At 43.0% G+C, this 12312-nt stretch overlaps 2 protein-coding genes across 2 annotated transcripts; both read right to left on the bottom strand.

Annotated features, from left to right (window-relative positions):
• Positions 1-242: 242 nt before the first annotated feature.
• LOC121511739 lies at positions 243-3206 on the bottom strand (the record flags this gene model as incomplete). Its single annotated transcript, XM_041790501.1, has 2 exons — positions 1941-3206; positions 243-1688 (listed from the first exon to the last, which is right to left on the bottom strand). Coding segments are annotated over exons 1-2 (2712 nt in total), but the record flags the coding sequence as incomplete, so codon positions are not given.
• A 5059-nt stretch (positions 3207-8265) lies between these two features.
• rangrf (RAN guanine nucleotide release factor) lies at positions 8266-10784 on the bottom strand. Its single transcript, XM_041791691.1, has 2 exons — positions 10336-10784; positions 8266-8852 (listed from the first exon to the last, which is right to left on the bottom strand). The coding sequence occupies exons 1-2, from the start codon at positions 10600-10602 to the stop codon at positions 8538-8540; spliced, it is 582 nt and encodes a 193-aa protein (XP_041647625.1). The 5' UTR covers positions 10603-10784; the 3' UTR covers positions 8266-8537.
• Between the last annotated feature and the right edge of the window lie 1528 nt (positions 10785-12312).

Raw genomic sequence — 12312 nt, 5'->3', positions numbered from 1 at the left:
CAAGAAACCCAAGGACGCTTTACAGGAACTCATAGACATGGACAAACTATGTGAGGGGTAGGATGAGTGTAAGGGTGGTTTAGTGAAGACTGTAGGCTGTGGTGAACAGGTGGTGCTTGAGACATTTTTTTGAAAATGTCCAGAGATGGAGTGCTACGAATGTCTGCAGGAAGAGTGTTCCAGAGGGTGGGGGCTGCAGCACTGAAGGCTCTGTCTCCATAGGTTCGGAGTTTGGTTTTGGGCATGGAAAGTAGGCCGGTGTCTGAAGATCGAAGGTTGCGGGATGGTGTGTATGGATGGAGGAGATCAGAAAGGTACTGGGGAGCCAGAGCATGGAGAGATTTGTATGTGAGGAGGAGGACTTTGTAGTTGATACGGGACTTGATAGGGAGCCAGTGGAGGTGGATGAGGGTCGGAGTGATGTGTTGCCAGGGTCTAGTGTGGGTGAGAACTCTAGCTGCAGAGTTTTGGACGTACTGAAGCCTGTCCAGGGTTTTGCTGGGAACTCCAGACAGGACTCCATTACAGTAGTCCAGGTGGGAGGTTATGAAAGCATGAATGAGTGTTTCAGCCACAGAATCAGGGAGTGATGGTCGGAGTCTGGAGATGTTCTTGAGATGATAGAAGGCAGATTTGGTGACAGACTTTATGTGGGACTGGAAGGAGAGGGTGGAGTCCAGGATGACGCCCAGGTTTCGGACCTCGGAGGACGGACAGATGGAGGTCCCGTCCACATCGAGCATGAGATCTCCAACCTTCTGCAGCAGCGCTTTGGGGGCCACCACCATGAGCTCTGTTTTATTGCTGTTGAGTTTGAGTTGGTTAGAGTTCATCCAGGCTTTGATGTCGTGGAGGCAGTTTACCAGGGAGTGGGGAGGGAGCTGAGTGGATGGTTTGGTGCTGAGGTAGAGTTGGGTGTCATCTGCATAAGAGTGGAAGCTGAGACCGTGTTTGTGAATAATCTGTCCAAGGGGAAGCATGTAGATGGTGAAAAGGAGAGGTCCAAGAACAGAGCCTTGAGGCACGCCCTGGTTAACTGGGACGGGGGATGAATGAGAGGTGCCGATGATAACAAACTGTTTTCTTTGTGAGAGATATGAGTGAAACCAGGAGAGAGCTGTATCAGTGATGCCAAGATGGTGAGACAGGCGGTCAAGGAGGATGGTGTGGGATATTGTGTCGAAGGCAGCGGTTAGGTCAAGGAGAATGAGGAGGCTGATGTGTCCAGAATCTGCAGCTGTGAGGAGGTCATTGGTTATTTTGATAAGGGCGGTCTCAGTGCTGTGGTGAGTGCGAAATCCTGATTGAAGAGGTTCATGGAGCTCATGGTTGGACATGTGTTGCTGGAGTTGGGCAGCGACTGCTTTTTCGAGAATTTTGCTGATGAAGGGAAGGTTGGAGATCGGTTGATAGTTGGAGAGGTCCTCCGGGTCTGACCCAGGCTTCTTGATGATGGGGGTTACTGAGGCAGTTTTGAAGGATGAGGGGACAATTCCAGATGATAATGAGGTGTTGATGATGTCTACCATGATGGGGCACAGAACAGACAGAGATGCTTTCACCAGTGGTGTGGGTATGGGGTCGAGGGAGCAGGTGGATGCCTTGGCCTTCTTGACCCATTCAGCCACTTGGAGAGTGTCCACGGGTGTGAAGCAGGAAAGACGGCAGTGAGGCAGAGGAGCGGTGTCCTGATGTGAAGTGAAATCCTGAGGTGGAGGTCCAGATGAAAGTTGCTGCTGGATGGAGGCAACTTTATCCTGGAAAAACTGCAGGTGCCTAGTGCAGCGGTCGAAGTTGGCTGGGGAATGAAGGTTGTCAATGGGGTGGAGAAGGCGATTTATTGTGGAGAAGAGCATCCGGGGATGGTTTTGCTGGTCACTGATGAGGGATGAGTACTAGCTGGACTTTGCTCTGGAGAGAGCTTCTTTGTAGGAGCGCACATGCTCTTTATAGGCCTCCAGATGGACGGTGAGGCCAGATTTTTTAGAAAGTCTCTCCAGCTGTCGGCCAGAAGCCTTCATGGAGCGGAGTTCAGCAGTGTACCAGGGGGCTGGGTGGGTAAAGGAGACTGAGCGAGTCTTCAGAGGGGTGAGAGAATCCAGGCTGAGGGATAGTGCTGTATTGTAGTGATTGGCCAGGGCATCAACTGTGGTTATAGGGTGTGTAGTGGTCAGGTTGGTAGCTAACATGTTCTTGAGGGCTGGGATGCTTATTGACTTGAGGTTACGGAAAGTGATGTTGCGTTTTGTAAGCTGTCTGGGGAGGGGGGTGGGGATAGAGGAGAAAACAGCATGGTGATCTGAGATGGCTAGGTCCAGGCATTGTGGAATGAATGGGGTGAGACCAGTGGAGCACACAAGATCCAGTGTGTGACCTTTGGAGTGGGTGGGTCCTTGGACATGCTGTGTGATGTTGAAGCAGTCCAGTAGTGATAGAAATTTGGAGGTGAGTGTGCAGCTGGTGGAGTCAACGTGGATATTGAAGTCTCCAAGGAGAAGTATGGAAGAAGACCTGGAGCAGACAGAGGTGAGGAGCTCAGACAGGTCAGACAGGAAGGTGGTCGTTGCTTTGGGAGGCCGGTAGATGAGGATGATCTGAAGCGGAGCTGATCCAGTGAGAGAGATGATTAGACACTTGAGAGCTGAGGTGCTGGGTGCTGGTAGCTCCTTAACCTGGAAATCTTCTCTATAGATCATGGCCAGCCCCCCACCGCGACCAGTGGTGCAAGGTTTTTGGATAAACACATAGCCAGGTGGGGTTGCTTGGTTTAGTGTGAAGTAGTCATTTGGGCTTTGCCAGGTTTCAGTCAGACATAAGAAGTCTACTTTCCTGTCTGTGATGATGTCATGGATGAGGTGGGCTTTATTGTTTATGGACCGGGCATTTTGCAGCATAAATGTTGTGGAAATGTTTGAAGATGATGAGCAGAGGGGAGTGGGAGGGACATTGGTGCATCTGAGAGGTCTCAGGTTACTGAGCTGTACGTGTGGTTTGTTGTGATGACGTCGTCGAGAGTGGGCGGGGCGCCGGTCCGACTGGACTGTGGGGACGGTGTGGCTGGAGTAAACAAACTTATGTTTCTGTGCTCTGTGGATATAACGAGGACGACGCAGAAGGCCGAGGGATTTAATGTCTGTAAGACAGGCTGGAGTGGAGAAAGAGATGAGGTTGAGAAGCTGCTGGGGCGAGTATTTGAGGAGCACCATGTTAGCTGCGCGAGGAGGCAGTGGGAGCAGGCTGCTGCTAGCTAGCTATCCGCTAGCCCACAGAGGCTAACAGCTGATCGGTGGCTACAAGCTAACAGCTAAACCGGCGTCTAGCCAGGAAAACCTAATGGAAGATCCACAGGTGGTCAGGAGAGAAAGCTCAAGATTCGAAGGGGAAAAGCACATTCGGAGCTCTGGTGGGACACTTGCTAAGACAGGGGGCTGGAGGTTAGCTGGAGGACGCTAACAGCTGTGGGGCGGTGAGTACTTTGGCTGACGACAACACAAGGTTCGTTGTAACAAAGTTAGAGCTAACTGATATCAATCAGCACTCGATTGGATGGTTTAGCAACAGCAGAACTACAAGAAATAATCGATGTTAAGCGAAAGCAGACAGTTTTCTTAGGATTGTGAAGCGGCGACAAACACGCCAGCGTCCTCACACATCCGGCGCACGCGCAGGCTCAGAGGATTGTGAGGAAGTAATGCATATCATCACTCAGAAAACCCCTTTCATTGATCAGTGAATGATGATATTGGTGCTGCAGGTTGTGATTGATCCGTTTGCTGAACTTGGTTTAGGGACGCAGGAAGCAGCAGGTTGTTCCTATTATAAACAGGAAGTGGTATTCATCTTCATTATGGAGGCGTCAGTCCAAACACCACCTGTGGGGCTTAAGCTGGGCAGAGGTCAGAGGTCAAACGATACCCTGGAGAATTCCTCTGGGACTCAGAAAAAACAGATTCAGGGGAATGTTGAGCTGCCCGCTTCACGCTGAGGTTTCTAAGGAATTTACAGCTTTATCTCAATAATCTGCACAAAAAGATCAGAACAGTTAAAATATCTGCTGTGGGCTTCCTGTGAGGAAAGGGCTACGTTTTCTCTTGTACTAAAATAAAAACGGGTCTGTCTGAGCAGACATGGGGCCTGTATGGGTCTCATATGGGCTGACCCACACTTGCCGTTCACATGGGCAACCACAGGTGGGGCCACCATGGAGCCCAAGGACAAACCCACAGGGGACCCATACTGTAGCCCATGTATAACCCATCTGGGCCCACAAGGACATGCTGGCTGGTTTGTGGAGTCCTGTAACACCTGCAAACGTCAAGAAAATGAACCACAAATGTAATAGCAGTTTCCCACTGCAAACGTGATTACTATTACATTTGCAGTGATTTATTACATTTGACGGAAGATAAAAAATCACTGTCTTTAACTTCCCACAAAAAAATGTGAAGATGGAAAATGAAAGTTGTGGTCATTGTTTGTTTTAGTCTTTAAAAACTGCATATGGGTTCAAATCTCAAGTCACATCAAAAATACAGAAAGGGCAATCTTTTTTTCTACCATGAAACAGGAAGTAGTTTTTTCAGAGTCTTAAAATATACACACACACACACACAGCCAAGAATCTTTGCACAAAATTTTTGAATGCGAAAAGGAGAAGATTGATACTAGCTGTGGAAAATTCTGCAAAATCCAAGGGGTTCCTCTCTCATGAAACCCTCAGAGGAAGTCAATTTGATCCAAATATGAGTAATTTTAATGTTCATAGAGAGCTGAAAACAGACTTTTTCTAACTTGGTAAACCTCTCAGACGGCGTTTGAGGAAGGGCAGAGCCTTTGAAAAAGAAACTCAGAGTGTGATTGGTTGAACGTTCTGTCTGTCACATCTTTACGGGCCAATCAGAGCAACAAAACACGTGACGTAGCCGCCACCGAGGAATAAACTCCATAGAGAACTGCATAACGGTAACCATGGCGACTGTAGACATGTCAGTACACAACTTTTGTGGTTTTTGAAAAGAAAACAACTCACTGCTGTTCTTTGTTCTTCTTTTAACGAAGAATTGTCATCAAGTTCTGATAAAACTGGTGCTTTAGCAGCATCCACGCTAATCTCTTCCGCCATAATTGCACCGGCCTCTTGTTGCTGGTTGCTTATGCCACGACTCCGCTGTGCCCAAAAGTACTGCCCCTCATTGCTGATTGGTCCTGTCACTTTCTAACCGGGCCCAAATGGTTCAGATGGGAGCTGTGCAAGATGGATTCACCAGTGAGAAACATGGAAACAGGCGAATCCATCTGATTTGCAGGTTTAGACTTTTCTGCATGTGAACAAAACTCAGGCTAAGGCTCTGCTGGATCTTCCTATTAAAGCAGGTTACTGTGTCTAAAACGTAAGGGTAAAAACTTCCTGAGACTAAAAACAAACTGTGAGTGGAGATGGACTTTATGTTTTTGGTAAAAAGGAATCTGTGGACTGTTATTATATTTACAGGTGTAGCATTGCCTCATGCCTCTTGGAGGATGAACCCAACCTTACCCTGAAGGTAAGACTGAGAGCAAACGTTCAGCTGTCTTTCTGTCTGTGTCAGGAGCTTATAAAGTCCAGAGATGTTCTCCTGATCTCACCTCTGCTATGAAGCCTTGTCTTGGACCTTTCCTGCCTCTGGTCCACAGGAAATGATCTGGCTGTATCTCAGAGAAATCGAATACCAGCCTGTTGGTTTCAGCTGCTCATGCTGAGGTTTTGTGAAAATGAAGGAATGTTTCTCTGGATCCCTGTCAGGAGAGGAAGCCGACTTCATGAGAAGAGCATCAGCTGAGGATCAGAGGAGACAAACTCTACTTCCTGTTATGTAATGTTTACCTGATCCTCCTCATCCTCACTGTGGGGATTCTAACACCAGAGCTTCTTCTCCTAAACAACAGCAAGTGAAGCTGAAGAAAAACAGCATCTGCTGCTCTCTGTGTGACTTTAAATTTCCAAATATGACTCCAAACCTTCAAAGCTCCAATAATGAGGATCACTTTCCTTGCTATAAATGTGTTTTTGTAACCAAACTCGCCCTTCATAAAGTGTTTCCAGGGTTTAATGAATGATTCCAGCAGGAGTCTGCAGAGAACGATGGAAACCGTTGACCTAATATTCACTCCTGCTGGGACCCGTCTGCTCTCTTTCCACCACTCACGACCAAAATCTGTGGTTCCTCTGAGGATTATGGGAATATTAGCTGCTGCAGAGTTTATATGAAGGTCCTAAGATCAACTTTAACCTCCTGAATTCTACCTCTGCCTTAAATGCTTCTCACAGACATGTGCTCTTGCTCTCACTGAGAAGAATGACTAGAATGATTCTGGGTTTAAATTCAAGTATCGGTCTATTACAGAGGCTTAATGATGAACCAATGCTGGCCATGCTCCACTCCATTCAAGGCTCAAACAACATTAAAAACAACTCATTGATGATAAACACTTGCAGTCATTTTTTAATCAGAACTTCTTAAAAGGTTTCTAGTTTCCTAAATGTAAGAATTTTCTAAGTTTTCATCATTTGTGAACCAAAACAAGCAGAAAGTGGACATAAATCCAAAAATGTGTCATGGATGGACATTTATATTCTCGTTTTCTCACAGGAATTTTTTTTTTTTTTTTTTTTTACTTTTCAACAGAGACATCACTAGGACTGAAATACAGGCTGGCTTGGGAACAAGGGTTGCAGGTAATGTGTGAGGGTAGCGCGTATCTTAATCTTTTTAAAACACACCATTAAAGGCTTCATTATGATGTCATTTATTATTGATTATTATTGCTGGTAGCACATTCATCAGGACCTATGATCTGGATCACTCTCTTTTATGTCCTGTCTTCAGCCGGTTCTTTCCTGAGACTTCAGGTCTCCCTTTTTTAAGAACAGTAAAGTCAGTTTATGAGTTGGTATTTAAAAGTCTAGACATTGGAAAAGTTGTGGAAACACATCCATTAGTGCTCTGAGTAAAACTTTTTTTCTAATTTGCATCTCACAATTATGACTTAAAGTTATGGTTTTGACTTTTTAACTTTGAATTTTAACTGTAGGATTGACCTTTTCTATTTAAAATCTTACATTTTAGCTCATCTTTGGACCTTAATATCTCAATATTTTTCATTTTATCTCATATTTTGACTTTGAAAACTCATTTTTTTTTAACTTTATCTCATATTTTGATATTGAAAACTCATCTTTTTGAATGTTTTTTTTAGTACTTAAATTGTTAAATATCACAATTTTATCTTTTGACATTTTTTAAAATCTCAACATCATTTTTCATCATTATGTTTTTTCCTCTATTATTTTTTACTGATTAAGATGAGGTTGACACTTAATGGGAAATTTTGACCAGTTTGGCCCTCAGGTTAGACCTGAATCCAGAATTCAGCCCCTGCTGTGACTGAGTCTGACATCCCTGGCAAAGTGGAAAGCTTAGAATGTGCAGATTTAGAGGACATTTGCACCACGTTTGTACGCCAAATTAACACGGACGACCAACACGTTCTGTGAACCCCGAAGTTTATCGAACCCAGAGAATTAGAGAAAAACATGATTATATTTACTGTGATTGTTGTTGGGGGGCTGAGGAACATTTAAGTTTCCTCAGTTCTAATCTACTTGAGTAGATAACGCTGCATAATGCAGCAGAGTTACAGTTGTTGTTACTGACTGGACTTTTGTGCTGTTTAGCCAGGTCACTAGGTTAAATAGTGCTATCAGCCTGTTAATAATGGTTCATATTAATTCCCTTAAATGAATGTGTGTGATGAATGAGTGATCCCAGTGTGTAGTTCAGCCCTCTTTAAAGCAGGATACTTGCTGGGTTGCTCCTTGGGAGGTTTTGTTCTGCTCTGTTGAACACAGGGAGTAAAAGCGTGTTGCTGACTAAATAAGGAGGACTTTTGAGCTCCTTTAATCAGGTTAGACTGCCACCTGTAGGAGGTCCCAGTACACTACAAGGCTTAGTAGACTGACCAATCGCCAAACCAGCTGATATTTCACAACACTAATGTGACTTATATAGTATCAGTGATAGGCCATTCTCATTTATAGAGCTGTATAGCTGTTTCCTGTTCAGGAAATCCTCGTTAAGATCTGAAAATCGTGTGAGTTGAGCCAACCAAATTTGATGGTATCAATCTGATCCAAGGCAGAAAATCCCAGTACAATGCCATTATGATCGTCTTTAATTTAGAAAAATAAATATTTTAACAAAATAGAGATCCAAACACAACAGAATGTCATTTTTCGAACTATAATATTCTTTAATGTTCATTATAAGAAAAAACATTTCTCCGTTGGTATATTTGGATTTTATTTAGGAATAAACTCAGTAGAAACCTGTATTTCTTTCTGCCATCATGGCAGTGACGACGCCTGCTGCTGAATTTTCATGTCTGGATCCAGGGAAATCCTGGAATCAAGTGCTGGTGGGACCTCAGAAACAGAACCAGCCCAAAATGTACATGAATATATTCCCTTATCAGCTGAAACGCCACAGAGAGAGAAGAGTCTACCCAAACAGACCCGGGTCATGCAGTGTGAGGGTCTGCACCAGGCGCTGGAAGTCCTGTTGGGTCCACGGCTGTGCGTGTGCCCCCGCTGACGCCGCACTGCTGCTGGAAGGACTGATGCTCTGGGGGTCGTTGAAGCTGATTAGCACATCTGTGGAGAACTGAGGCAGGCGGAGCAGGGCCAGGTGTATGGTCACCGTGTTTTTAGCCTCTTCGTTAAATTTGGACACGCACTGAGTCCCAGAGAGGATCCAGGCCGAGCTGCAGTCTGACAGGGACAGATCAGCCTGGGACACCGGCTCCACACCTGCCACCTGGAGGAAAAGTCATCATGAAACCAGACATTTAAACTTTTGTATGTAAAAATCAAACTGTATTGATGCTTGTTTGACAGCACAGCAACAAAATCCCTTTGGCACAAAATACTGGGACATTTTAATTCAACCTCAATGATCAAAATAAGTGAGAAAAGACCAGCACAAAGTCTAAATTAGGGATGTTAGACTCAGTCACAGCAGGGGCTGAATCCTGAATTTGGGTCTCACCTGAAGGCTGAACTGGGTCAAAATTTCCCATAGACTGTCAATCTCATCTTAACCGGTAACAAACTATAGGGAAAAATAATGTAACACAGATATGAATGTTTCTGAGATTTAAAAAAAATAAAAAGTTGAAATCGTTGATATTTAACAATTTAGGTACTAAAAAAATTTCAAAATGATGAGTTTTAAATGTCAAAATATGAGAAGAAATCCAAAAACATGAGTTTAAAAGGTCAAAAAATTAGATAAAAAATTTAAAATTGTAAATCTAAAAACTCAATATTTGGGATTAATTGTTATATTTAGGGGTTGAAAATGTCAAGATATGAGAAAAAAAATTCTAATTCATGAGTTTAGAAGGTGAAAATATAAGATAAAGTTCTAAAAAAATGAGTTTTCAAAGTCAAAATATGAGATAAAATGAAAAATATTGAGATATAAAGGTCCAAAGATGAGCTAAAATGTAAGATTTTAAATAAAAAAGGTTAATTCTTCGGTTAAAGTTCAAAGTCAAACTGTCAGATAAAATTCACTTTCATGAGTATAAACGGAGACAGTGTTTTTGAATGGTTTAGACCATTCAAAATGGTGAATCGAAATGGTCAAATGAGATAAAAAGTCAAAACCATAACTTTAAGTCATAATTGTGAGATGCAAATTAGAAAATACAAAATGAAAACAAATTTCTTTTCACACATTCCTGACTTTTTGTCAAATTATTTTAACTTTTTCACTCTTTCTAATTCTTATGACTAAACAAGGATACTTTTAATTATTAAGGTTAAGTTTACATTTTTATACTGGAGAAAATCTGCAGAACTCATACTGGTGGACCAGCTCTAATAAAAAGAATGATAGGATCTGGTGGGCCGGATATAACTGTGCCATGGGCTGGGTTTGGCCCCCAGGCCTTGAGTTTGACACCTGTGGTCTAAACCATTCAAAAACACTGGCCATGGTTCTGTATTTCATAGCCCTCTGCTAGGATACCAGTTTGTACTTTTGACAACAGTAAAAATCCACAAACATATGCATAGCTGTTTAGATATAACAGCAAAAGAGAGGTCAAAGTCACTCTGAATGAAGTCATTTATAGATTTCAGTCATCAAGACTGTGAGTTGCAGCACAATGCCTCCATCTAACAAATACACCGGCTGTTCACTGTTCTGGAGCTTCTGTGGATTTATATTCTTCTCCATTCTCATTCAAGCCTTTCATGAATCCACCAAGCTGTGGTGAAATGGTCTATCATACCTGAAAACCCCCCTGCTCTGCAGCCTTGTTGCTCCCTGCGATGTCCTCGAAGTGGTACCTGGCCGCGTCCTGGTCCGGCACCTGAGCCTGGAACTCCACCAGCTCTATGATCAGGCTCTGGTCCGTCAGCGCATGTGCAAACACCTCCTGGTTGTCCGGGATCTCCCTCAGTTCGCTGGTGTCCACAGAAGAGTGAGGGAGGACGGCCGACAGAGATCCACCGAACAGCGGCCGAGCCTGCGGAGCTCCTGCCGGGGCATGCTGCATGGTGAGGCCGGGAGAGGCTGAGGAGACGAACCGAGAGACAGCGGCACTGCCTACTGTCACATAAACATCTATTACTCAGTAAGATGAATATAAAAGGGGAATAACATGGGAATTTGTCTGAATTATTGCTTTAGATCCCCTCGCACTAACTTAACCGCTCTCTTCCGGGGAAGGCGACCTCCTCCTTCTTCTCCCAGAAGAGTAAAATGTTGTTTGGTGCTCTGCTGCCACCTACAGGCGAGGGTGAGTCAACCCCGGTAGAACAGCAGGGTTCCTAAAGGCAGAATCAATCGACTGATTGTTAAGACATTATACACATCAGAACTCAACGATATGGCTACAACATCTGCATCTTTAACCTCCTAAATCCTTGAACAGCTCCTCTGTAACTTTGTCTCAGTTGGACTGTAATTACAGCAGATGTGCTGATCAATGGTGCTGAAGGAGCTGAAATACAAAGTAGTCTGATGAGTATTTCATATGTTGGATAAATAACAGATTCTGGTATTTGAGATATAAAAATATAACATATAAAAGAGATGGATGTGGTTCCAGGGGCTGTTTAAGTGACTTGGAGGCCCCCTTTTCTCTCAACTTCTCTGATGACTGGCATATGGATATGATTTAACAGGATCAGCACAGTGTACAGTGTGCCACTAATAACATATTTTAACTCTATTGAGTGTAATATCATCTGCATCATTACTAACATCAGTCAGGTTAATAATAACTGGTTACATCAAGCTGCATCCACTTAGACAAAGAATAAAAAACAAACATGAAGCTGAGGTCTCCTTCAGAGAGATACGAGAATAAAGAAGATTTGGAACATTTTTCATGGCCACAACCCACATATTCAGCTCTGCTGCTCATCCCACAAATGCATGATCCTTACAAATGTGGCATCATTTGAAAGGGTAATAAACAGGCTTTCCAGTGGTATAAGATTTATTACCAAGAAGCATTGTTACAACAAATAAATAATCTACCAAACACAAATTTCCTTACATTTTGTTTATATATATATATATATATGTGTGTGTGTGTGTGTGTGTATATATATTTATATATTTATATATGCTTAACAAATGTATTAGACCACCTGTCATATCTGTCTCAGAGACCATCCAGCATCATGAAGTGCTTTAATGCGGACTCTTTCTTTTTTACCATTTTGAGCAGGAATGAGGAATTTCAAACTGAATTCACCCAAATTTTAGCCGGCTCACTGGGCTTCTCTGAGAAGTCAGAAATGAATCAAGCATAACATTCAACCACTAAAACTCATTTTTCTGTTCAGGAATGACAGTAAATAACTATGATTTGACATATTAATCAAGAAATATTCATGTGCTTTACTATTTTTTCAGTTTTTTTGTAAATCAGTAAATTTGGAAATTCATGGATAACAATAATAATGATATTTAAGCGTTAAAAATATCATTTGGGTTAAAGAGCGTCTACATATTGGTGTATTAACCATTGCAGAAACATAAGAAATGATTTTGGTAATTACCAATGCTGTTAATTTAGGGCAGCTGTGGCAGAAACCTGACTTTGGTTAGGGTTAGGGTGCTCTAATGCATTTGTTAAGCACTGTATTTATATATATATATACACACACAGGTAATTCAGCATTGGGCCATAAATATGGGTGAAATATACAAGTGTACCATCAGGTATAGGTGATGGATGGCAGAAAACTTTCAA

The sequence above is a fragment of the Cheilinus undulatus genome, linkage group 7, assembly GCF_018320785.1.
Source record: "Cheilinus undulatus linkage group 7, ASM1832078v1, whole genome shotgun sequence".
Taxonomy (NCBI): domain Eukaryota; kingdom Metazoa; phylum Chordata; class Actinopteri; order Labriformes; family Labridae; genus Cheilinus; species Cheilinus undulatus.
The sequence above is the reverse complement of the archived record's forward strand: the minus strand, read 5'-3'. Positions and strand labels throughout refer to the sequence as shown.

What these genes read in the sequence shown, in the direction of transcription:
- rangrf (XM_041791691.1), bottom strand. Translation starts at nt 10,602, where the DNA reads ATGCAGCATGCCCCGGCAGGAGCTCCGCAGGCTCGGCCGCTGTTCGGT. An exon ending in CAGAGCAGGGGGGTTTTCAG is followed by an intron (nt 8,853 to 10,335) that starts GTATGATAGACC and finishes CTTTTCCTCCAG; the next exon opens with GTGGCAGGTGTGGAGCCGGT.